Source organism: Urocitellus parryii, chromosome 2 (genome assembly GCF_045843805.1).
Source record: "Urocitellus parryii isolate mUroPar1 chromosome 2, mUroPar1.hap1, whole genome shotgun sequence".
NCBI lineage: Eukaryota > Metazoa > Chordata > Mammalia > Rodentia > Sciuridae > Urocitellus > Urocitellus parryii.
Window position 1 is genome coordinate 130,515,004 of NC_135532.1, and position 27,043 is coordinate 130,542,046.

Consider the following 27,043-nt stretch of genomic DNA (forward strand, 5'->3'; position numbering starts at 1 on the left):
TCCACGTCAGAAGGAACCGGGCGGAGCGGCCAACATGGCGGAACGCAGGCGACACAAGAAGCGGATCCAGGTAGCAAAGCCCAGTCCAGGGGTAGGGAGCTTCAGCGCGCTCGGAAGTAGAGGAAGCGGGGAAGACCTCCTGAAAAGGCGCGCGAGGGAGAGGACGGGTGGGGTTCCGTCGCAAGGCAGCCCGCTTCAGGCTGTGTCGTTGTGAGGGGCCTGAAGTGGGGCGGTGTTGGCTACTGCGGAGACAGAGGTGGTGGTGGAGCAGCAGCAGGGGAAGGAAGGAGGCGCCGCTCTGGGAATCCGGCCACGGAGACGCGGCTGAGGGCCTCGGGTTCCTGTGGCGGTGCCGGCCCAAGCCTGCGCTGGCAGGTCAGCCTTCTCCAGAGCTCGGACAGGGACCCACCCCGCCCCGGGGCCCCTCCTCCGTTCCCTTCACCCATCGACTCTCGCCTTAGCTATCCCGAAATTAAGGCCACGGTAATTGGGGTAGAAGGAGGCGGAGAGCTGACCTAAAGCAGAGGTTCTTTGTGCGCGTAGACGGTAAGAGGAGGAAGGACCTGGACCTGGTCAAATAAATGTCCCAGGGGCGCAGGTTGTGATCCCCTAATCCAGATGTTCAGTTGCGTTTACGTTTTTCCTCAATATTTTAACCTCATAGTTCCACTTGAAGCTTACTGGCTTTCTTCCAGGCGACACGTTGTAAACAAACACAACCTCGCTGGTGCTGCAATGAGCTGGTGGCACCCAGAAACCTTTCACATGCCAATTTGTCATCCTCATAACCTACATAACATCCCTCCCTCATTCCACATGCATATCATCTGTGCATTTCTTCCCAGCAATTTTCCCCCTGTTGTTCTTTGTCAAGAGGATTAAATATGTTGAGCATCTTGGACTCAAGATGTTTATTAGTCTCAGCAGTTCATATGCTGAGAAATCAAAAGCATCATAAATTGATAGCATGTAGTAAAGTTGTCAGTTATACTAATCTCCAATTGTTACACTTACTGTTTTCTGTTCCTCGAATAGAGTGACTTTCCTATTTATATTCTCTGCACTTTTGTTTATCAGCTTTTTGGCCCTCTTACAGGTGTTTTGAGCAAGTTAAAGTTTAAATTAAAAATTTTTAAAGTGGTCTTTCAAGTACTCTGAAAAAAGATAATGATCTAGTAAGTTTGCAGTTTGGCAAAAAAAAAAAAAAAAAAAAAGTAATTGTGAACAGGGTACCAAAGGGAATTAAAAGAGGCAAATTCCAAGTTCAGACAGGTCTGAAGACAAGTCTTAAGATCGGTAGAAGTTTATATTCATACTATTCCTGATCTTTTGAAATTTAGTGTTACTGATTTATATAGACAACATTTTACCAAAATTTTATTGGGAGTTGTCAGATTTGTACTTACTGTACTCCTTATACTTGACAACACAAATTTTGTGCCCATGAATACCCACTGTTTGTAAGCTGTATTTACAAACCATTCAAAGAGTTTTGAATTCATACTCTAAAAGAAATAAGCCAATCCTAAAGAAACAAAGGCTGAATGTTTTCTCTGATATGCGATGCTAATTCACAATAAGGGGGGGGGCTAGGGAAGAATAGAAGTACTTTGGATTAGACAGAGGAGAAGTGGATATGGGGGGTGGAAGGATAGTAGAATGAATAAGACATCATTACCCTATGTGCATATATGATTTCATGGTGTAACTCTACATAACATATAACCAGAACAATGAGAAGTTATACTTCATTTATGTATGATGTGTCAAAATGCATTCTGTTATCATGTGTAATTAATTAGAACAAATTTTTAAAAATATTATATATATATATATATATATATATATATACACACACACACAGACACACACACACACACACTATTTTACAGTTTAAACTGCACCTTAATATTGTCAGGAAGGGTATATAATTCACTTTTTGAATAGTTGCTGATAAAAAGGTAGGTGAATATAGTATAGTACTATAGAGGTAGTGGCCCAGAAATTTAGTGTTTGCCACTGTGCCTCTTTGTACTGAAGCTCCACCAATTTTTAGAGTAATTTTGAGCGAGTTACTTTTTAACCTCAATTTTCTGTATATGTAAGGGATTTTTTACCTTTTAAAAAATTTGTTTTAAACCTTAGTTTATATTATACAGTTGCTGTGAAAACAGTAGGTAAATCAAGTACTTACTAAGTTATAAATGTTACAAAAAGTGCTTGGTGCACAACCTCTTCCTCCTTATCCTCCCCTAGGACAAAGAACTTAGGTTGGATTATTATTTTAGTTTTTGTTAAACACTTTTCAATGTGGTGAAGATTGATTAACAGCTATCTATTCAGTAAATAAACATTAGATTATGAGTTACAGAAAGTGTATCTACTTACTTTCTATTGTTTATTTCAGGATCTGATTGTTAAAAATTAGTTCTGCATACTGCAAAATGAAAATACGTTATTTTCTCATCACAGTTTTTAAAATAACTATGTAGAATATTTGTGGAAGATCTTGGAGTGGTACTTTTATGTCATTAAAATTCTGACAAATTTATAAAAATACACTGTCCTAGTCAACTCCCCCTTTTTTTTCCTTACCAGAGAGTCAGAAACTCTATGCTATTGATATCACGTGAGATAAAAAGATCAAATTAATGACAAAGTTCAGAGTTTGTTAAAGAAAAGATTCTTTTGTAGGACTTCAAAGCAGAGTATTCTACAATAACACCTGTTTCCTGTTATTTGATGTTTCATGATTATTCATTTCTAGAAAAGATTTTATGTTAAGTAGATTCAGTAACCTTGAATTATAATTTGTAATTTGGGGGAGGATGTTTGGTATAAACAATAAAATAAGCTCAGGGTTAAAAAAAAAAAGTAGTAGCTAATTCATTTGCTTTTTCTAGTGCAGCATAATTTCAGATTCTTGTGTCCCATCAAAGTTGGAAGCAAGAAGACTATTGTCACATTTCCTTCTAGGACTGAAAGTACTCGTCACTGAAAACCTGAAGTGAGCCACATGTTCATTGACATGATGAACAATTTTTAATGATGGAGATTCTCAAATAAGAGTGATATCAATCCAAATTAATGAAAAATTTGAATAGAGTTTTAAATTATTTAAGAAATGAAATTATGTATGTTTTTAAAGAAATACAGTAACTTCGTGCAGATTTAACAGTGCTGCTTACTAGAAGCATTGATTTAGAATCCTGTTGTCATGAAATTTAAGAGTTGAAAATAGTCTAGTAAAATTTTTTTTGAAACTTCTTCACCAATTAGTCTGATATAAAAATAGGTGATGGGCCTAGAGTGTACTGCCTGCCCTCATTTTACAGATAAACTGATGTCCAGTGAGGTTATGTGACATAACCAGGATTGCTCGTCAAGATAGTAAAACTAGTTTTAGACAGATCTTCTAATTCCCAATTGAATATTCTTTCTACCTCACCATTGATAAAAGTAAGTTGTTCAGAAATACTTAAATCCTGATTCTTTATATATCAAATTGTACAACAAAAAGACTTAATATGACTTGTCCCAGCTAAAGGGAATCATCTCATCCAGTATTCTGCATATGTGTATATGTTGTTGAGTTTTGGGACATTTAAATGGCTTACTTGTTCTTAGAACTTTTATAACCTCCACCAGTTATTTTTGTTGGATTTAGCTGTCTTCCTTGTACCAAACCCCTGACATATCATAAGCTATGCTTAATTTCAGGAAAGGAAAGAAAATAGCAACTTTTGGACCATAGAGCCAGACTACAGGTCTTACTTCTCAGGACCTTCTGAAGAAAAGAGAAGGAACCCAGGAAGATAGTCCTAAGTCTGAAATCTCCCCACACAGGTTTAATGGAGGGTTTTGCAGTTACCTAACAAACCTGTTGTTACAGAGAGAATACAATAGAAGTGAATTGGAGGTGTTACAGAAGGATACTAATACAGTCAATATACAAAGCTGTGTGACTTTGAGCAAATGATTTACCTTAGGTCCCTTCCAGCTTTCAGATTTTATTCTGTTAACCTATTGTTGGCATTTTCACAAGTATTTTATACTGTCTTTTTTGTGTCTTTGTGTACAAATTTACAGTTTGTAAACTTGAGTCTTTTTCTTTTTTGCTCAGTTGAGTATTGACAGATCAAGTAAGGCATTCTATTGGATATAGTTTTTAAATTCTTCTGTAACAGAAATTCTGTAAGATAAAACCCATGTTTACCTACTCTGGATCTAATTTTTTTTCCTCAAAAATGTTAAGTGTTTGGCTAAAATAATGAAACTGGTAATCTATGTCATTGTAGTATTTGTTGATGTGTTCTAAAGTAAAAATAGTTTTTGTTAAACAATCTTTTTTTTTTAAAGAGAGAGAGAGAATTTTTCATTATTTATTTTTTTTAGTTTTCAGCAGACACAACATCTTACTTTGTATGTGGTGCTGAGGATCGAACCCGGGCCGCACGCATGCCAGGCGAGCGCGCTACCGCTTGAGCCACATCCCCAGCCCGTTAAACAATTTTATAAGACTGTTTTAACCAAACTTTGAATTTAAAAGTGGTTTACAGCAATTAGCACATTGGTATTTGGGTGCAAAGAAAGGCAGTCTAGCTAAACTTGTTGGATCTTAACGTCCTCATTCTAACACATTCTAATTTTTTGTCTAAAAATTTCTCTCCTTTTGTTTCAGAGTTGATGGGCTGGTTTCCTTTTCATTAGTGGGTGCTAATTTCCTAAAAGGCCTTTATTTCTTTTTATAAACCTTGAAATGTTAATATTTTGTTCATATCAAAAGGGAACACAGGGAAGATACTATAGTTCATTGTATAAACAAGAAGCAAGTTAGACTATTTTATACCCTCTTTAGGCTGCAGCTGGGAAACAGAATAAAGCCATCATATAGGATCCCCTGTATGACCAACTTCTCATAGTCAAAGCCCCAGGAGATAACAAATTGTATTGTTTTCATAAAGGCAATCCATATTGTAATACAGATAACAATTATAAGTTACTGATACTTTAAGAAAGTATCAATGGACAAGTAATTCTGTGTCTAGTTAGGAGAGATTATCTAAATCCTATATTTTCTAAATCTCTTCTGGTCATTGTTTCTTAGTAGTATCTTTCCAGGGAGGGTATGCAGTTGTGGAAAAGTTGGCTAACTTGAATTTAATTGTTAAATGAGATTTTAAAAATTTGTGTATACATTATATACAAAATTCCCTATTGCATAATAGAATCAACTTTTCATCTTTTTATGTATCCTGATATTTAACCCAATTTTACATGTACTACTTTGATTATCTCTCAGAAGATTAATACCTTTATCTGTAATCAGTAAGTGTTTTAATTGAGTTAGTATGAATATTGTCATACCATGTCAGAGTGACATTATTGTTCTCCAGAATTACCTTCCTCCCAGTTTCCTTTCTGTTATTGAAAAACTATCATTTCTGTTGACCTACATACCTTTAACTAACCTTTTCATTCATTCTTTATAATTGAATCCTATTTATTCTATGTTTGTAATGTTTCAGATATCTACATTTTTTTTCCCCCTGTTCTTGGTCTGGCATCACAACACATTTACTTGAATATTGTAGTAGTCTTTTAACTAGTTTCCGTGCTTTATGAGTTTTTTGTTGTTGTTGTTTTCAAATTCATCCCACAGAACCACCAAAGTAATATTTAAAACATTTTTCTAATTCTCTTCTATTCAAAAATTACTAGTGGTCTTTCTGCTGCTTACAGAATAAAATAAAAATTACTTATTACTTATACATATTAATCTCCCAGAGCTTCATAACTGGTCTCTCCTGGAGTCCACCGTGTTTATACTTTTCATTCAGTTTACTCCAAACTCATTCATCTTTCAAAATTCAGTGCCTTCTTTCAAGAAATCCTTTTTAACTGTTCCTATCCACATTTATCTCACTTTTACTTTGTGTACATCTAATATATTTCTTCCACTCCTTTTGGAAAATAGCAGTTGCTTCTTTTGATAGTTATGTGCCAAAGTGAAGGTGTCATGCCTTACAAATGTGTTTGGTATTAACAGTAGCATCTGAAGATCATAGGATAAGCAGTCAAGAAGTACATATTTGAATGGTTTTTCCTCCCACAATTTTTAATGCCAGTAACAAGTTATCAATTAGATATATCTTCAAATTGACAACAGATGTATTAGATGAGGGGAAAATGAGTATAGTCGTGATTATAAAATAGAATTGGTTTCTGTAAGGCATTAATATATCATTATTTTCAACTATTATGTAATTTTTTCAGCTGTATGAATATATATATTTACTAATAGATGAAGCTCATGTTTATTACACATGTATATTATACAGTTAAATACTGTTATTTAACATGTGATGTCAACATATATTAACATAAAATGGTTTTAAAAATTCTAATAAGGAATTTCACCTTTTATTGTGTCAGGAAATGTATTTTATAGCTAAGACTCAAATCATGAACCATGTAGATGTTAGTGAACTTTTTGAGTGTTAAAATATTGAATTTGCAATTTTTTAGGACTCTGGGGTTTTGGGGATACGTATCTTAATAAAACTTTTTTCATGAGTATTTTGTTTTTATAGTAGTCTTCATTCCAGTTGAGTCGTTTGAGCTTTTAATTTTTATTGCTACAAATAACTCACAGCTGATAGTGGCAAAGTATATAATAGAAAATTTAGAGAGAGAGATGGAAGAAAACAGGGAAGAATTAAAGCTTTTTCAAAACTACTTTGTGAGTGTGCTTCCATTAACCAGATGTTCAAATGACATAGTAATATCTGTTTTCTGCAGTTCTAATTTTTGCCTTATCTTTATTAAGGAAAAGAAGAAGGCAAGGTAGGAAAGGAGTCCCAGACAATACCTGGTATCTGCAACTACAGAGGAAAGGGGAGGGAATGAGTACCAATTGTCAGCATCTTAGGAGTTCTTAAGGCTACTTCTTGGAGGCAGCTATCCTTGGTTACTTTGAGAACTGTCCCAATTGGCTATACATATTATTCAGGGTACATACTTTGGTTGTAGCTATTTTACACTTAATTCATTATACTTTGACATTTGGACAGTCACTATTGGCAATATCTTATCTTTTAAATTATTGTTTTGTGACTATTAAAAAGATGAACTGGTACAAAGTAGTTACCATACTGGAAAAACAACTCAAATGCCAAAAAGCAGAGTTGAGGCCAAAAAGCAGACAGGTCTGGCCCTTGTCTATTTGTATTTGAAAAAATATATAGTTTAAAAATCTCTATTTTTCTCTTTTTTGTGCATTACCAAGCTCCAGAGAATGCCTGAAGCAAGGGCTGTAGTTCATTTGAAAAGATTTACAGAACAGATCTGTAAATTATTCTTCAGTGCATAAATTTCTCAAGTAAATGTTTACGTTAAATTAATATTCTTACGTTGCAGGAAGTTGGTGAACCATCTAAAGAAGAGAAGGCTGTAGCCAAGTATCTTCGATTCAACTGTCCAACAAAATCCACCAATATGATGGGTCACCGTGTTGATTATTTTATTGGTAGGATTATAAAACCATATTAGTGAACATATCATATGAAGTTACCTAAATTTGGATTTTGTAGATGTTTTAGAAGTACTTGCCAAGTGTGTTTATTGAAAGTTGGTGATTAATATATGACAATTGATTATCCTATTCTTTTTAATTGCATTTGTTGGAAATTTTAAAAATAGGATTTACTTTTAGTATTCTGAAGTATTAACTTTTATCTTGATAGTGTGTGTACTTGGAACTAACTAGGAGCTTTGGTTCTTCATATTATCCATACAACCTTGTTATATAAACTCTTGTAGTGTATAATAGGGCCCATAGCTTATAAATAGTGGTTGTGTTGCCTTTTTTATCAATTAAAATTGAGTTGCCATTATAGAGAAGAAATTCTGTATCTTCTCTTTCTTTAGTAATATTAATGATTTTGATATTCAGAGTTTTTTAAAAATAGACATACTGATCACTTCAAATCTAACATTTAGCTATTTATACTGACAGTATTTGATTGTTTACAGAGTTATTCTTCAGTGGGTTACAGTAAAATTTGATGAGAATTTTTATTACTGTGTGGAGAAAGAGGAAGGTGTTTGAGTTTGTTTATCCTGTATTTGATAAGAGTGATAGTTGCATACAAGTATTTTGCAAGTTTTTGTCATAAACATTTCCCTATTAATTTACCTTGTTTTAAATAGTATTTGAGAGCCATTTATTTCACAACGTTACTTTAAAAGATGCTTATCAATATATTTCATAAATTGAGGTTTTAAGGAACTGTTATGATGGTCATATTATACTTAATTTTACATTGTGCTAGGTTTTATTTTCTGTGTCAGAATGTTGAAATTTGCCTTATGAAATATTGTTTATGTAGACATAAGTTCCAGTGAATACTAAATTTAAAATAATAAATTTCTTCTTTAGCTTCAAAAGCAGTGGATTGCCTTTTGGATTCCAAGTGGGCAAAGGCCAAGAAAGGAGAGGAAGCTTTATTTACAACAAGGGAGTCTGTGGTTGATTACTGCAACAGGTAGTATTATTTCTTAGCACAACAAAATTTATTTCTTTGTATAACAAAATAATTTTTAAGTTTCACCATAGCTCTTTACTTATTTTTTGTCATTAACGGTAGCTCTTTTACTCTATTGCCAGGCCTGCTAAACTAAAGGGTCAGCAATATATCATATGCTAAAGTCTATAGTGAACAAGCTCTTTTTCTTTTAGAGCAAATGGTTGGGAGTGTTTTTCTAAAACTTTTGCAGGGATTCCTATATCCTTGTTATCCTTGGTTTTTTAGTGTCTGTGCCCAGAACCATAAGCCAAATACCCTTCCCTGTTTTTAATGATTACTAATGTATAGTATTCCTTGAAAATCAAGGCAACTACATCTACCTTTCCTGTCTTTGAGAATTCAGGATGCAGTACAATTTGGTAACATAGACATATTTTTCACATTACATATTTTTTCTTTGCAGACACTCCATGGATTTACTTATTAATACTTACTAAGTATATTCAATAGTAGATGTTGACTGAATTTTGTTTTCATGACACTGATATTTATAATCTGAGAATTGGAGATTTTAGATTATTTTTCATGTTCGTAGGGAGGATACATAGCATTTCCCCACATAATCTTCACAGTGCATTAATGTGTATCACAAATATTCCATGCATCCTAATCTTGCACCAAAGATTAATAATAAATGATTTCTAAATGACACTGGCACAATTTTTAAAAAAAAAAGAAAAAGAAAAAAGCTGTATATAATGATTCCATCCCACTTTTTTCCAAAAAATAAAAAAAGCTGAGATATGGTATTAATATTGGGTTTACTAACACTTAAGATATTAGCCATCTGAGAATCCTCTTAAAACCCACTTTTTCACAGCCTGATTTCTTAATTTGTTGTATTAAATAAATCAAATATTTATCTTTTTTTGTTGTTGTTTTTTATTTTTATTTTTTGGCACCAGGGATTGAATCCAAGGGCACTTTACCACTGAGCCACATTCCCAGCCTTTTTTTTTTTTTTTTTTTTTTTAGTTAGAGACAGGGTCTCACTGAGTTGCTTACAGCCTCACTAAGTTACTCAGGCTGGCTTTGAACTCAGAGTCCTCCTACCTCAGCGTCCTGATCCACTGGGATCAAATATTCCTTAAAATTCTTAGTTGTCAAAGACGAGAGATCGCTAATAGGCATTTCAGAAACAGTACGTTTCATTGTTGGGTGGGGATACCCTAACAGTGGTGCAGTTGATATTTACTTGTTCCTTACAGCAATTTGTCTAATAAGAATTAGCTCCAAAATACAAACTCCCTGCCTACTTCAAAATAATTTTTTTTAACATATGGTGTAAAAATTATAAATGCAGCAACTGAGGCATGAAGAATTTAAGAACCTTGCCCAAGGTCACAAAGCTGGTAAGATTTAAGGTTCTAAATACAGTATTCTGGCTTCGAAGTCCATGCTCTCAACCACTGCACTATGACTATCTCCTCCAACAAGATGATGGTTCTTTTAAGGGAGCAAAGATTACAATTGAGTCACTTGCCAATACTAATTTTTTTAGATATTAAATCTCTGAGACTATTTCTCTGAGGAGAGCACCAGTATGGCCCATATCTATTTGGGCTTGTAGGAGCTATGGAACCATTTTAAAAACTTTTAAAAGCTCCAAAGACCTAGGTTCAGAGAATGTCATAGAGGTAGTCTCACTTTTCATTTTATATGTTATTTCCATTTATGTTGTGTCTGTCCTTTTTTCATTAAAGTAAAGGAGAGAAGCCATTTCTAATATAACTATTGAGGATTGGATGGCCAGTCCTTATGGGTTCCTACTCAGCCATAGAGAAAACCACAGTAAGATTCTTGTCCAGTTTCACCTGAAGTGTGAGAAAAGACACAAAACAGGAAAATGTGGGATAGTTAAAAAAAAAAAAAAAAAAAAAAAGATCTTTTCTAGTACAATCTGTACATTTTGTGGCCTACAAACTAGTTCAAACTAGGTGTCAATGAAATTTTGCATCATTGACCTGCAGTCTAGTAATGTCCTCCTCACTTTTGTGCAAGTGAGTCACACTCTTTCTCTCTTCTGGTCTTTCTGTGATCCTAACCTGCCACTTTCCTTCAGTAGTTCTCTTTCCTCTATCCAATCTGCCTGTCAATATTACAAACACATCTCTCAAGTCCTTCTTCTACCATGTAGTATTCCCCAGATCCTCCAGTTCATATTAACTTTTGTTTCTAAAGTTATACTGACTTATCAAGTTAGTATCATCCAGTTTGGCCCTTAACCATTTTAGAATTCTGGTATATGTGTTAGTGTTTTAATCTCTTGCATCTAAATCTGAAAACAATTGTAGGATCGTTTCTCCATAGCACTTGGCACAATGGGACATGTAATTAAAATTCACCATTAATACATAGGTGAAAGTACCTAATACATGCCAGGCGTTAAATAAATATTTGTTAAATCTGAAAAAAAAAATGCTTAAGAAGTGAGAAAAAATACAGAAGTAATTTTAAAACTTTTTACAAGCTGCTTTTAAACCATTTATTTACTCAACCATGTATTTATCACACATCTATTGTAAAGCAAGCCCCTGGAATACAGTTACTGTGACTTGCTTCCTATCTCAGAAAACAGAATTCTAATCTGTTGGGAAAGATTTATAATTAATAACAATAGCTGATGAAACTGTCAAGAATGATTTCACAGAGAAAATGCTTTAATCAAAATTTGAAACATAAATAGGCAGTTACCCAGCAAAAAAGAGAAAAGGGGTGTTTATTCCCAGGAGAGGGCATAGGATATATTGAGATAAGAAAGTATAAGTAGTTCTGTGAAAAATATCAAGACAGATATTTCTTTGGGCTCATGATTTGTTCTGTATCTCATATGTAAAGCCAAATAAGTAGAGGCTTTGATTTTATTACAAAAGTTAAATAATGTTAATCTCACAATTTTAGGCATAGAATGAATTGAAATAGACATCCTCTAAAGACCCATAAATGAATAAGTCAGTGATTGTACTTAGTACAAAATGGACTAGTGCTATAATGATCTTTGAAACCAAATGTGTATGTATCCCATAACTAGTAATTGCAGTTGAAGATTTTGCCATAGCAATAATGATAACATTTATTGACTCTATGTATACCAGACACTATGTTCAACAGTTACAAGTTCTTAATCCTAAAAACCCCTATGAGATAGGTATGTCATTTTAGAAATCAAGTGAAGTTAAGTTACTTACCTAATGTCATTTAGCTAGTCAGGTGGTAAAGATGATATTTGAACCTAACTCAATGTGAAATTATTTTCAACATGATTTGATTGGAAGTTAATAATCTACTTTTCTTTCATGGGTGGGGATAACCTTGCAGGAAGAGTGAAAAGTGACAGAAGAAGCAGACGGTCCTACTTGTCCTATGCCCTTCTGTATCTGCTCATCGGGGAAAAGGTTTTTTCCCTCTTACTAAAAGTTCAATGGTTTATTTCTTAAATTACTTATTTTTTTATTAAGAGTTTTTTCCACTGATATAAATTTCAGAAACTGAAGATAAAGAAAAGGATACAGAAGAAAATCTAAATTATTGATAATGTTGTTTTATAGTTAACCACATTACCATTTGAGAATATACATTTAAATTATATGTGTATACATGTACTCTCAATATGTGGACATTTATTATGTGGACATCTGAAATATGTACTATAATATAAAATGCTGGTTTTTAAAATTAACATTACATGAAAAAGATTTCATTTTCAGATTAAATGATGATAAATGTTTCTTCTAGGAAATCACATAAAGGCACAAACAGAATTGGAATATATGTTCATTATAAATTTGTCAAGACATTCTGAAGTAAAAAATATAAATTACCCCTTTATATTCAAACACCCCACTACTATTATGTCCTACTTACTGTTTATAAGTAGCTAATCATTAATTCTCTTTTCAAATTTTATTTACATGTATGTGTATACATATACTTATATATGCATAGCAATTATTAATGGTAACATTTACAAAATTATATGCTAAATAGAATAGGCAGATGAGGAAACCTAAAAGTAAACTTTATGGTAATGATTATGGATTGGACCTAATGTGCTACAAATGGAAGCCCAGCCAGGCAGGTGAAATATAACTGCTCCAGTGGGCATAACACAGTGACCAGAAAGAAGTGGTCATCTGGACAGGAAGATCATCTATATCAAATGACATGATGTTCTAGAGCAGGCACCTGTGAGGTGTAAATAGAAAGGTAGATTAGCGGGTACAGAGAGTACTAGTGAGACCTTGCTTCTAGATTGTGTTGTGGTAGTTGTACATTATCAAGGCAGAAGTGAAGAAAAAGATAAGGAACTTAGAAGCTTGAACATAAGATTTGAAAAAGTTGCTTATAAATGATAAAAAGAAGGGTAACCCAGTTTCTTGGTAGGTTAGAAAGGAACTGTCAACTGCAAAGTTGATTTAAATTGGGATCAGCTGAGCTTCTAAACTTATCATAAAAATGAATAAAAGATCTCATGAAGAGTTTACAGTTAGTGAAAGAGCAAACAGTTGTAGCAAATTATATAGTAAGAAGACAGATGCTAAGGATAGGATAACAGGAAACAGAAGAGAGGATGGGGTGGGCTTGTGGTTTATACACGGTCAACTAAGGTTAAGGGAAAACTTGAAAAAACCTTAAGGCAGTAAAACAAAAAGACATGTTTATTTAGGGAGAAAACATTCCAGATGAAAGGATCAGCCAGTGTAAAGGTCCAGAGGTGAGAATGTAAAAAAAAAAAATAATAACTACTAAAAAGAAGAAAGAACCGTGTGTATAGACAGAAGTTAACAAAAGCAAGAATACATAATATTTTGCCAAATATATTTTTCAAATTGATCTTGTGATAGTCCTTATCAGAGTCCAGAAATCTCATCTTACTGTATTTAATTATTCATTACTTAATTGAAAATATCTCATCATAATGCCAGCCTGAATAGTGAAGTCCATGGAGAAAAAAAAGACACCCAGAAAAATGTTGAAGAGATATGAATAGAATTAATCAAATCATGGACACACTTTTTTTCTTTTCTTTTGCTGTACTAAGGACTAAACTGGGAGTCAGGGGGAGGGTTACTCTACCACTGAACTATATTATTCTCAGCCCTTTTTATTTTTTATTTTGAGAGAGTGTCTCACTAAGTTGCCCAGGCTGGGCTTGAATTTTTCAATCCTTGTGCCTTAGCCTTCCAAGTTGCTGGGATTACAGGTGTGTGCCACCATACTTGGCATGACACACTTTTAATCTGTTAACATTTTTACACTATTTTCCTCTTTATCATTCCTGGCATTGAGACTTAACATTAAATGAGGCTAGTCTTGCTTACTCTTAAAGGACCTAGAGATAAATTTTATATCAATAATTACAAACCTATAATCTCTTTTATACCTAAATTAGTTAAAAGTGAAAATTATATTGAATATCATTGAGTTTTTCATATAATCTAATTGACCTATAAAAGGTTTTTTGACTGTTGGTGTAGTTCAGTATATTTCCATGGGCTTACTAGTTGTAATTTATGGGTTGCCAATTTATGTCTTTCTTTGCTCATTTTATTTGGGTCTTGATCTTTTTTGCTTTTCCGTCTATGTCTGTATAATAGATTGGGAATATAATGTTATACTTTTTTTCCCCTAAGGCTTTTAAAGAAGCAGTTTTTCCATCGGGCTCTAAAAGTAATGAAAATGAAGTATGATAAAGACATAAAAAAAGAAAAAGATAAAGGAAAAGCTGAAAGTGGAAAAGAAGAGGACAAAAAGAATAAGAAAGAAAATATAAAGGAAGAAAAGACAAAAAAGGAAAAAGAGAAAAAAAAAGATGGTGAAAAGGAAGAATCCAAAAAAGTAAATTAAACTAAAATTAAGTAAAAATGATGTGTATTTGATCTACTGGGATATAAGCATATTTAAAATATCAACACCCATTTGAGATGATTATATTGGGATTATTTATAAATATCATAGTTAAGAATTTTTTGTGTTAAAAGTGAAAAAATTTTTGACTATATGAATGTTATATTGCTTTTCCTTGATAATAAGTGTTATTTCTATTATTCACCTGTGGTTTTCATAGGAGGAAACTCCAGGAACTCCCAAAAAGAAGGAAACGAAGAAAAAATTCAAACTTGAGCCACATGATGATCAAGTTTTTCTGGATGGAAATGAGGTAAGAGTATATAGCCTGTGCTTAGAAATCCAGTTTTTCTTGGAAATTTTTAGTAAAATTTTTGATGCCTTCATGAAGAAAAGAAATAATTAGATAAATCTAATCATGCACCTAAGTATGTAAAAGCTATTTAGAATCAGCTTCTCTGAATTTAGATATATTAAAAAAAAAAAAAACAATTCATGTGAATAAGAGGAAACCTAAAGAAATAATGGCTTAATTCAAAATAGTTGCTTATTTCTTTCTCATTAGTGTAATCTAGAGAGATAGGGCAGCTCCATAGTGGACCTAAGTTCCTTTGTTTTCACCTTTGAAGATTGCCTCATGGTCCAAAATGATTGCCAACCTGGATATCTATATCCAGAAGAGGAAAAGAGTGAAAAATCATGCTTGTTTTTAAGAAGGCCTCTTTTTTTTTTTTTTTTAAGAATATTTTCACATACTTTATTCTGTAAGTACCATAATAACTCCCTGTGTAATAAACAGTCATCATTATCTTATTTTCTATTTGAGAAAACAGAATTAATAGATTTTAAGTGGCTCATCACATGGATAGCAAGCAACAGTTAATGATATGTACAAATTTTCTGATTTCTTATCCAGGCTGCTTTTCATATTACCATAATACTCATGAAATACAAACAGTAATGTTCTAAAGTAAACAGCAACACAGTCTTTATTGGGGAAAGGATGCTGTTTTGCAGTTAGAGTAAATACAAGTGGAGTCTTTAGGAGAACATTTGGGAAGTTTTATTTAGACTAGTACTTGGTACATGTGATATAATTGTAGGATGTTTTTGTTTATGTGGCATATATTCACAAACTTTAAAAATCCCTAAGTAATTCTGGGCTGAAATTTGATCTTCAATTGGCCTTCAGAAACTGTTGTCAACTTTAAAAATAAATCACATCTTAATAGTGGACTCTAAAGATAAATACTCCAATCCTCTACAAGTAAATCTTCAAAAACTTTTTTTTTTTTTTTTTACAGAAAGAGTTTTATTATTCCCCAAACTCCCCATATCTACTCTATTGTAAGCACACTCCCCCTCTCCCTAACCCCTGGCAACCATAATTTATTCTTTTTTTTTTTTTTATTGGTCGCTCATAACATTACATAGTTCTTAATACATCATATTACACGGTTTGAATCAAGTGGATTATGAACTCCCGCTTTTACCCCGTATACAAATTGCTGTATCACATCAGTTACCCTTCCATTGATTGACATATTGCCTTTCTAGTGTCTGATGTATTCTGCTGTCTGTCCTATTGTCTACTATCCCCCCTCTCCTCCCCTCCCCTCCCCTCCCCTTTTCTCTCTCTACCCCTTCTACTGTAAATCATTTCTTCCATTTGTATTCTCTTGACTTACCCCTCCTTTCCTCTTATATGACATTTTGTATAACCCTGAGGATCGCCTTCCATTTCCATGCAATTTCCCTTCTCACTCCCTTTCCCTCCCACCTCTCATCCCTGTTTACTGTAAATATTCTTCTCAAGCTCTTCGTCCCTACCCTGTCCTTGTTTGCACCCCTTATATCAAAGGAGTCATTTGGTATTTGTTTTTTAAAGATTGACTAGCTTCACTTAGCATAATCTGCTCTAATGCCATCCATTTCCCTCCAAATTCTATGATTTTGTCATTTTTTAATGCAGAGTAATACTCCATAGTGTATAAATGCCACATTTTTTTTATCCATTCATCTATTGAAGGGCATCTAGGCTGGTTCCACAGTCTTGCTATCGTGAATTGAGCTGCTATGAACATCGATGTAGCAGTGTCCCTGTAGCATGCTCTTGTTAGGGCTTTAGGGAATAGACCGAGAAGGGGAATAGCTGGGTCAAATGGTGGTTCCATTCCCAGCTTTCCGAGAAATCTCCATACTGCTTTCCAAATTGGCTGCACCAATTTGCAGTCCCACCAGCAATGAACAAGAGTGCCCTTTTCCCCGCATCCTCTCCAGCACTTATTGTTGTTTGACTTCCTAATGGCTGCCAGTCTTACTGGAGTGAGATGGTATCTTAAGAAGGCCTCTTAAGGACACTGTCCAAGAAGCTGGCAATTTCATTTCTGCTTGAATTCCACTGACTAGAATCTAGTCACATGGTTATACTTACCTGAAATAAAGTCTTAGATATGCACTTTTTATGCTGAATTTGCCCAACTAAAATTGCAATTTTCATTATTATCGAAGAAAAAAAGAACAGAGTAGTTAATGGGGGACATCGACTGATCTCTGTCTCTTATACACATCACTTGAGGGACCTAAAATTTTCAATATTATTTGATGCTTTGTTCAAGGAGCTAGCTTTTATTGTATCTTATAATTGTAAATTTGTGTGGTGGCAACCTTCCAGGAAGATTACATTGGTTAATGTTTTGTATTGGTTAACCAATACAAAAACATTAGTTATATACAATTGGGCTATTGTGAATTTCAGGGCTTATTCTTTCTTACTAAAACATTAAGTAGTGTATATAAAATACTGGCTTCTAGGGCTATGTGTTTGAAATTTTGGGGAAGCTTTTTTAAAAATATGTGTTCTGAGGGCTGGGGTTGTGGCTCAGTGATAGAGTGCTTGCCTAGCATGCACAAGGCACTGGGTTCGATCCTCAGCACCACATAAATGTAAAAGGAAGATATTGTGTCCACCTAAACTGAGAAATAAATATTTTTTAAAAAAACTTGTTCTGTCTAGGCTTTTCGCGAACATATTTGCATGAGAATCTTAAATTTCTTAAACGGAAGGTGGGGGGGGCATGGGTATGCATTTGCATACAAATATCTTATGGTAATTTTAATGGTTAAGAACCTTGGTTGATGTCTACCATGTGAGAGGCCCTGGGTTTAATACAGTATACAAAAAAAAAAAAAAAAAAAAAAGACAAAAGTTTGGTTAAGAACCCTTGTAATAGAAGTACCATCAGTTAAGCATTGAGCATTAGCTATATGCCAGCTATTTTTATAGGTGCTGGTAATAGCATGGTAAATACAATGAAATTCTCTACACAGAAGCATTTAAACCTGTTACTTTGTTGAAGGTTAAGCATTTATGGTGTAAGATTAACAATTAGGAATTGTTATTCAAAAACTAATTAGAAAGGACAAGTAGGGTTTAAAGACCCTGGACACAGCTGAGCCTTCAAGGCTGACAGGCAGATTGCCAAGTGAACCAGAAAGAATTTATGTCTGTTAGGGAAGGAAGCAAGCTGAGCAAAAGCATGGGTGCTTGCCATCCTGAAAAGACTAAATTTTATTCTTAGAAACCACCAATGTATTCCACAATATTTAAAGGTAGGAAATGTCTTTTTTTCTTAATATATTTATTTAGAATGGTAAGTAGCAGAAGTAATGTCTATGGACTTATTTCCAGGGAGATTGTAAAGAATAAAGTAGGGATTGAAGTAGAACCCCAGGTGTTAGAAATAGAAGAACCAAGTTGGAAGGACAGAAAGAGTTCTGGTCAAATAGGAAATGAAAGACTTCTGTTATTTGTAGAAATTAAGAAATAAAACTAAGAGTTATGGATAATGATTGAACATATCTCCAATCTGAATGATGTTCTGTTGTATAAAATTGCCTGCTAAAAGTACATCAAGCTTTAAAATAGCGGTTCTCTACATGTGGGCTAAAAACCCTCCTTGAAGGAGTGGACAGTGAAATTATTGCAGGGAGTCACTGAATCTTTATGTTCTCCAAGCATGATAGTGGTTCTTTATTGTCAGTAGGAGAGAAAAAGATGTAGTTTAGAGCTGTTGGATCTTAGTAAAGCCTGGCTGGAATCTTAACTATGTTCTTAGCCCAAACAGATCCATTATTACATAGGAACAAAAGGATTGATAATTGCTGATCCTTATTTTGAATAAACAGTGATTTGCACACATAAACAAATTATCAAATGCATGGAAGCAGCATTCTTATGATCATTTTCTAACTGAATGAATGCCAAAGGAACCATTATTATTGAAGGGAAAGTCTTTGGAATTTTTCTTAGAAAGTAAGCCTCATATATTAAGATGTTGGTGACTGCCTTAGAGGTCCTTAAATGTAGAAATAAACTTTATGGTGGATGCAGTGGTGCACACTTGTAATCCAACTTGTCAGGAGGTTAAGGCAGGAGGATCACATGTTTGAGGTCAGCCTGGGCAACTTGGCAAGATAGTCTCAAAAATTTTTAAAAAGGGCTGAGGGTGTGGTTCTGTGGTGAAGCACTCACCCAGCATGCACAAGGCCTTGGGTTCCAATCCCTAGTATTACCAAAAAAAAAAAAAAGACCTACTTTCCATTGTGACCTTAGAACTTGTAAGCACTAAGGTTTCTTGGTTCTTCTAGGTTTATGTGTGGATCTATGACCCAGTTCACATTAAAACATTTGTCATGGGATTAATTCTTGGTAAGTAGCAGGATGTAAGTAGCATTAAAGTATAATCTAAAATTTAGGAAACAAATGCAGAACCACAAAGGAAATTATTTCTAAATATAAAAGTTATCGTTTCAAAGTGAGTACTTTAAATAAAGTCAGAGGATAAATGGTAAACTAAGGAAAATACTTGCAATACATTAAAATGAAGATCTTTAAGGGATTAACAACTTGGTAGAAAAATGGTAAGGTTGTGCACAGATAAAGCATTACAATAACCAATCATGGATGATACTTAATCACGCTCAAATACAAAATAAAGCAACAGTGATTAAAGAAATTATAGAATTTGACAATGAAGGTCTTAGTTAGAAGGTCTCTCCAATAATTGACAGGTATATCCATTGTTTTAATTTTAGAGGGAGGTCAGTTTGGCATATCTTTCAAATTTTAAATGCATATAGTCTAACCCTTCAATTATACTTGTAGGAATTTATCCAATTTTATGCGTGTAGTTGCACAAGCATATGCATTTACGTGTTGCGTATTTTAATCCAAATCCTTCAGACTATATTTAAGAGCATAATATAGCATATAATCTTTGAAATGTTAAATGCCTATATCTTTTGGCCTAATAATTCCATTTAAAGGAATTCACTCTGTTACACAAACACAGTTGCACAGATGTATATGTACAAGGATATTTGCACTGATATCTATTAGAGGTTCAAACTGAACAGAATTCAAGTTCTTTAATAGGAAAAGGGTAAAATAAATTACAGTATAGTAGAATACCATGTATCTTTTAAAGAATTAGTATGCACTGATTGAAAGATATCTAGAATAGCCAGGTGTGATGACATGCACCTATAATCCCAGGATCTTGGGAGGCTGAGACGGGAGGATCTCCAGTTCAAAGCCAGGCTCAGCAACTTGGCGAGGCTTTAAGCAACTCAGGGAGACCCTGTCGCTAAATAAAAATATAAAAAGGGCTAGAGGTGTGGCTCAGTAGTTAAGTACTCCCGGATTCAGTCCCCAGTATCCAAAAAAAAAGAAAGAAAGATATCTGGAATATATCTAATTTTAAAAGAAATTGCAGAAGAATAATATTTATTCAGAAATGGAGTAGAACAAGAATTAAACGAAGATGTAGTCTTCATTATACCTTCTGATTTGTTTTTTTAAACATGAGTATATTTCTCTAAGTTCAGGGTAGGAGTGGGTAGGGAAGAATGATATAACAAATAGAAAAATAGATATTAATTAAAATAATATTGATGAATATGGTATCATAGGACCTCATTCAAAATAACTCTTATGATAAGAGTAGAAACTGTTAAATCCAAATAGCTAATAGCTATTGATTACTACTAATGTAGTAGTCACTTTGCTAAATCTTTTACAGACAGTATATCATCTCATCCTTACAACATCATCTAAGAAGTTAGAACAGCACTGATTAACTCTAAAGTAACTTAGCCTGAAAAGGATTAAGTAACTTGCTGTGTGTTACTTAGCTTATAAATGATAGAGCTAGAATTTGAATACTGTTCTAAAGACCTACTAATGCTGGAGATACTTATATACAGTACGCCTGATTTTAAAAAGGCAGTCTGTAGCAGAATCAGCTGGTGAGCTTCTTGAGTCTGAATATCAGAGCTCCACCCCAGAATCACAATCTCTATGATAGGGTCTTTAGAATTTAATTTTTTTTTTTTTTGGTTTGTTGGGGTGTTATTTTTTGTTCTTAGCTTTTCCCCAAAAGAATATGTTCTCTCTTGTTACAACCAAGTCATTTAAATTTTTGTTCTAGAAGTTATCTATGTAACTTTGTCATTTCTTGTTCTAGTGATTGCAGTTATAGCAGCCACACTCTTCCCTCTTTGGCCAGCAGAAATGAGAGTAGGTGTTTATTACCTCAGTGTGGGCGCAGGCTGTTTTGTAGCCAGCATTCTTCTACTTGCTGTTGGTAAGTATTACTAGTAGTAAAACTAACCTCAGTAAGGTAGGTATTGAGCAGTGGGAAATATAATCTGGAACTTTAGTAAAACTTAATAGCAAACTTAACATAGGTATGTCAAGAGTTACATGATTCTGCTCTCTGGGTTAAATCCCAAAACATGGCTCAGACTTGATTAGTTTGGGTCTAATCTGAAGAAAGGATTACTGGATTTTTTTAATTTTTAATTTTTTGATTAATATTACATTTGATTGACAAATCATGATTATACCATGAGGTACAATGTGGTGTTTTAATGATTAAATCAAGCTAATTAACATATATATCACTTTGCTTACCTTATCATTCTTTATGGTGAAACATTTTAAGTTTATCCTTTTAGTTATGTTGAAATAAATAACATTATTTTAATCTGAAAAGGGTTTGCTTTAAAGATTAACTACAGCAAGAATTTATTATTTTTGCAGTGATTTATTATTCAGTAAAACACTTTGATATTTCAACAAGGCCAATGCAGCTTATATTAAATATTTAAATTCTGTGCTTTTTATTCAATAAAGCATATTAGAATTCTGCTATGGCCAGGCTATATATGGTAAGATTAGGTTTTATTTGTTCTGAACAAATGATTTGCCACTTTGGGGGAAATTGGTAATTTCTACTCAGGTACCAAAATAAATTTTAGATACATCGAGAAATTAAATGTTTTAAACATCAAACAGGAAAACATAAATAAATTGGTGTCTTCTGTAGCCAAGAAGATGATCAAAAGGGCTAATAGATTTAGATTACATAAAAATTTAAAAACCCTTTTCACATCAAAAAGACAAAATTAAGAACAGGCAATAAACTGACAAGGCAGACAAAAAATCAAAGATTCCCATCTACTCTTTTTTTTTAAAATCAGATACAACATTTTTTATACCTTTATTTATTCATTTTTATGTGGTGCTGAGGATCTAACCCAGTGCCTCGCACATTGCTAGGCAAGCACTCCACGACTGAACCACAACCCCAGCCCACCACCTAATCTTATCAGTTAATAAAAGGACCTGAATATTAGGGAATAGAGAACATGAACATTCTTTCATCCTTTGAAAAAGAGAATAAAAAATAAATGATTAATAAATTTTCATCACTAGTAAATAGTATAGTAAGATAATGAGGTATTTTTTTGCTTGTTTAATTGGGAAGCTTTCTTCTTTTTAACATTAACATTTTTAACATTAATACTCAAAACACCAGGGAAGGTATGATAGTTATGATTTTCATTTTCTTACTTAAACTTGTATTTTTCTACAAGGGGCATGTTATTTAATCTGGGGGGGGGAGCAACAAATGTTACTTTTAATCCTAGTCTTTGAAGATTTTTCCTTGTAGACTGAGCAGTTTTTACTTTGGGAAAGATAAATGAATTTTTCTCAGCTTATCTAAAGTGGTTTACATTGAATTCCTTGATCTAACTGGAGTGTATGCTATTATATGATATGAATTTCTGATTATTTTTCCCAAATAACAAATCAGCTTTTCACCAAGCCCTAAAAGTACTTCTTTATAGAAGAAAAAATAACACCCACATTATTTACCGAATATCTGTTGTTAAGAGGACAGAATTGGACCAAGATTATCTTAACTGGGTGCATGTAAGAGTCTATAAAAAAAATTTTCATTTTTATAAAGCATTACTACTATAGCTAAGCAGTTTCCCTTTGCACATCCCTTCATCCTGGTCATCAAGATGTCCTGGGTTGGTGGCACACCCATGAACCCAGAAGCTCATCCTGTATCTTTCTTTAATTTTTTGTTAATATTTATTTTTTAGTCAGACACATATCTTTATTTTTTATGTGGTGCTGAGGATCAAACCCAGGGCCTTGCATGTGCTAGGCAAGCGGTCTACTGCTGAGCCACAACCCCAGCCCCTCTCTCTTTAATTTGACATGATTATATACCTCCTTTTTTCCTCTGTGATGTGCTTCAGTGAGGCCTTCTCCACACACCTTTCATTTTTCTTTCCTCTTATTCATCTTGAGAAAATCCACTGCTGCTTTTGCAGGTAACACACAATTGTAGACCAAGAAATAATATCTAAGCCTATGAAGTAGGTAACTAGAGTAAGTTGGTGTGGATTTAAATATGGAGCAGATAGCCTTGCAAATTCAAGTAGGAAACAAACCCAACATGTTGATTCTGTTAGAAAATGCAGCTCTAAATATCTTTTCGAATAGTATTGATCTGTAGTCATTTATAAAATGGATATTACTTTGATATTCTATGAAGTATTATATATTGTTTTCAATTATATTTGTTGTTACTTTGAATTTGCTTTGTTAATTCACCATTTAAAATAAGACTTTTGGCATTTTTCTAAAATTTGTCACTGTTGGTATAGAAATGGTATACAGTACATGTCACAGTTTTTCTGTGATTCTTCCCTTTGCTCCTGGTAATCTAATGCCATATGGAGAAAAAACTGTAAAGCATGTTAGAATTCTGCCATGCCCAGTTGTGCCATTTCTATATTGAATTTTCTTAGGTTTTGATACAAGATTTCATATTATGAATCATCTGTCTTATAAACCTATAAAACCTATCATAGTATCATAATTGTGTCTGGAGAAAAAATGTTCAGCCTCCTTAAAAGTTATTCATTTTCTCTCTAATCTATCATGGAACTTGTTCTTGTCATAATTTCAAACATTTACTTTTTCTGTTTGGACCACCAAAAATTCTAACAACATTCTTTTTGCGTATTTATATTCTTGTGAAAATAAAATACTATTTTATAAATAAAGTAGTTTATTTTTAAATGCTACTCTAAAAAATCAAGGCATAGCTATAACTGTTTTTTATTTTTCCAAAACAAAATAATAGAAGAAGCATTGACAAGCTTTTTTGAGGCTTTATATGAAACAGTGATATATAGTCATGAAGGGAAAAAAAAGTATCAATTGATTAGCCTATAACATTTATATAATCATTGTGGTCTTTATAAAAGAAAAATCACTGAGCCATACATAACTGGTGAATTAATAGAAAACTACATGAAGTATTACAGTTTGTAAAATTTCATCTCAGTTTTGTCATAATATATTGTTCTAAAAGAGTAATGTCATAAAACATACATAAACTCCCTTGCTTTCATTAGTATTATATTGTTTCTTACTATTGAGAGAATTGGTCCTTAAATAAGCAAAAATTATATAACTTACCTAATTAGTAAAACAAATAGATTAAAAGATAGATTCTAGGATTCTTTTTCCAGAGTTGACCTATCCTTGATTTTTTAGAGTAGCATTTAGGCCATGTAAGTGCATGCCTACTATACCTTGTGCAACCCTCAAAAATGTTTTCATTTATTTTAAAATCAGAAATAGCCCAGTGGTAGATTGTGTATATATATGATTATATATATTAGTAGACTGCAGTATTATGTTTGCATTTGTACCATTACATATGTAAAATATAATTTTAGTTTATTTTTTATAAAGGAAGTGCCCTACAAAGGCAAAAGTACCTAGGATTTAGAAAAGTCATAATGCGGCCCTGCTTTTTCCTTTATAAAGCCTTTTTTCTTAGGATATACTTCATTTCTTACTCACATTTATTTCATTTCTTACACAGTGGTCTCATGAATGCTTAAACTTCCAACTGACTGCTGTTTTTTAGAGTATAACATCACAAATTACATAAATCATAAGTGTATGTCCATGGAACAATACCCAGATGAAAAAGTAAAAGTAATTCTTTGGGAGTGACATTTCAGCATTGTGCACTTAAGTTCAGAGCAGAATGTTCTGCCATGAGAATGTTTTGATAGATGCTAAACTAGTCAGGATTTAAAAACTCATATTAAGGTGCATGAAATGTGCAAATAAAACTAAATGTTTTCTCAGCGTTTTATTAACAAATATTCCCTGCTCCCTGATTCAGTGTTTGAATTATTCAAAGAAATTTTTCTCCCCACAGCTCGTTGCATTTTGTTTCTCATCATCTGGCTCATAACTGGAGGAAGGCACCACTTTTGGTTCTTGCCAAATCTGACTGCTGATGTGGGCTTCATTGACTCCTTCAGGCCTCTATACACACATGAATACAAAGGACCAAAAGCAGACTTAAAGAAAGATGAGAAATCTGAAACCAAAAAACAGCAGAAGTCCGACAGTGAGGAAAAGTCAGACAGTGAGAAAAAGGAAGATGAGGAGGGAAAAGTAGGACCAGGAAATCATGGAACAGAAGGCTCAGGTGGAGAACGGCATTCAGACACAGACAGTGACAGAAGAGAAGATGACCGATCCCAACACAGTAGTGGAAATGGGAATGATTTTGAAATGATTACAAAAGAGGAACTGGAACAGCAAACAGATGGGGATTGTGAAGAAGAGGAGGAAGAAGACAATGATGGAGAGATACCTAAATCTTCACATGAAAAATCATAATTCAACTAATTTGGGGACTGAATAAGGGCAAGAGGTTGGATTTTCTATGTTGGCTGATCATCATAATGTACACTTCTTATTTGTAGCATTCTTTATATCCATTTACTGAAATGTATTTGACATCCAAGCAGTTATTCAGTTCATTTTATAGACTATTGGTACTACTATTGGTACAGTTTAAAGCCATTAATAAGTTTATCCATTTGATAATTTTACAGTAAGTAGGTCTCATTCATTTTGATAGTTATCAAAGATGCATTTTCCACAATGACATTTAGATTAAGGGCATTTTTGATAGTTGTATGGCTTTTTACTGTTAGACTAATCAAAATAACTTTAGAAGGAATAAAGAAATTGCAACGTTTCAAATTATGCAGAGTTATGTAGCCATTTCACAGTTTCTTTAGAATGAAATGCGTAACACTTTGTTCTTGATAGTTTGCTTTTGTTTTTCATCATAAAATTATACCAGGAAATTTCTTAAGATTCTGAGTTAGCAGGATTCAAAAGCATTTCGTGGAAACAAGCCAACTAATAACAATGCAGCAGCACTTCTAGTTTAGCTGCAAATTCTCCTTTTCCAACTTAGGAAATCCAAACTGATTTGTACGTTTGATTCAGAGAAAGATGGTCATCTCCAGTAGAGAACATGAACAGCATTGGTTGGAAGGTGATGGCTCTCCTACCTTCTTCCCCATCTCCTTGTAACGTAAAGCGTATTCTGTATATAATTTACGAATAAAACATTTTATTTTAATTGTTACTTATTATTTAGACATTTCTCAACACTTAAATTTGTAAAATTAAGACCATGTAAGGGTATGTTTTTAGAGAAGTGAAAGTTTCGATAACCCACAGAACACCTGTGATCTTTCTACAGCAGCTTCAGTTTTGTGCCAACATTCCATGTATTTGAATATGAGTAAAAACTGATCCTTATTAAATATAAGAGCAGACTTAAAAGTAGCTGTTTGTAAGCCTTAATGTTCATTTTGATTTATTTTAAAACTTTACATTCAGAAATGGGGTACTGTATTACCAGACCAGGAGGCCCTGCTGTGAAAGATAATTTACTGTTCTAAAATATCAATTTAAAATAAAGGCTATAAAAGAAAACATAGAGAACCATTGGACTCTAATTGCTTCAAACTAGTTTTGTAATTTGGTTTTATGTTTCAAATCATAGAAGAGCCTTGTTTACTTATGAGCATAATCATTCCTTGGAGTTATACTCTCAAAGTGATAGTGAATATTAAATTATTTTCCTTCAGTCACAGAGCAATTTGCTTTGTTATTAAAATAAGTGGAGTAGGTCTTTAATTTTTTTAGGTTGTTTCCCATCCAAGTGTTTGACTAAAGATGTTAAATTCTTATAATTATGAAAAAATACTTTTTCTGTATATTGAAACATCCTATCAAACATGGCTTGATTGCTTCTTTAATAGTATTCCCCGTAAGTGGCTAGAAGTGTGGCTCTTCCATGTTAATGCAATACTGTCAAGGCTGCAATCATTTCTAATTTTCTCTTAGC

At 33.4% G+C, this 27,043-nt stretch overlaps 1 protein-coding gene across 2 annotated transcripts; it reads left to right on the forward strand.

Moving 5' to 3' along the window:
• Positions 1-26,833, forward strand: Sec62 (SEC62 preprotein translocation factor). Of its 2 annotated transcripts, XM_026394996.2 has the most exons (9): positions 1-70; positions 7,420-7,528; positions 8,441-8,546; positions 14,222-14,426; positions 14,656-14,748; positions 19,086-19,146; positions 20,963-21,082; positions 25,043-25,480; positions 26,095-26,833. In XM_026394996.2, exons 1-9 carry the CDS (start codon positions 35-37, stop codon positions 26,154-26,156), a joined length of 1,230 nt encoding a protein of 409 aa, XP_026250781.1. In that variant the 5' UTR covers positions 1-34; the 3' UTR covers positions 26,157-26,833. The 2 variants fall into 2 exon arrangements, with proteins under 2 accessions (XP_026250781.1, XP_026250780.1); XM_026394995.2 differs by having other exon boundaries at positions 25,043-26,833.
• Positions 26,834-27,043: the final 210 nt, after the last annotated feature.

Bases quoted from the DNA above. Each gene is read 5' to 3' on its own strand.
- Sec62 (XM_026394996.2), top strand. From the start codon at position 35: ATGGCGGAACGCAGGCGACACAAGAAGCGGATCCAG. The intron at 21,083-25,042 runs GTAAGTATTACT...TTCTCCCCACAG, and splicing joins CATTCTTCTACTTGCTGTTG to CTCGTTGCATTTTGTTTCTC. The intron at 25,481-26,094 runs AGATACCTAAAT...TTCTCCTTTTCC, and splicing joins GGAAGAAGACAATGATGGAG to AACTTAGGAAATCCAAACTG.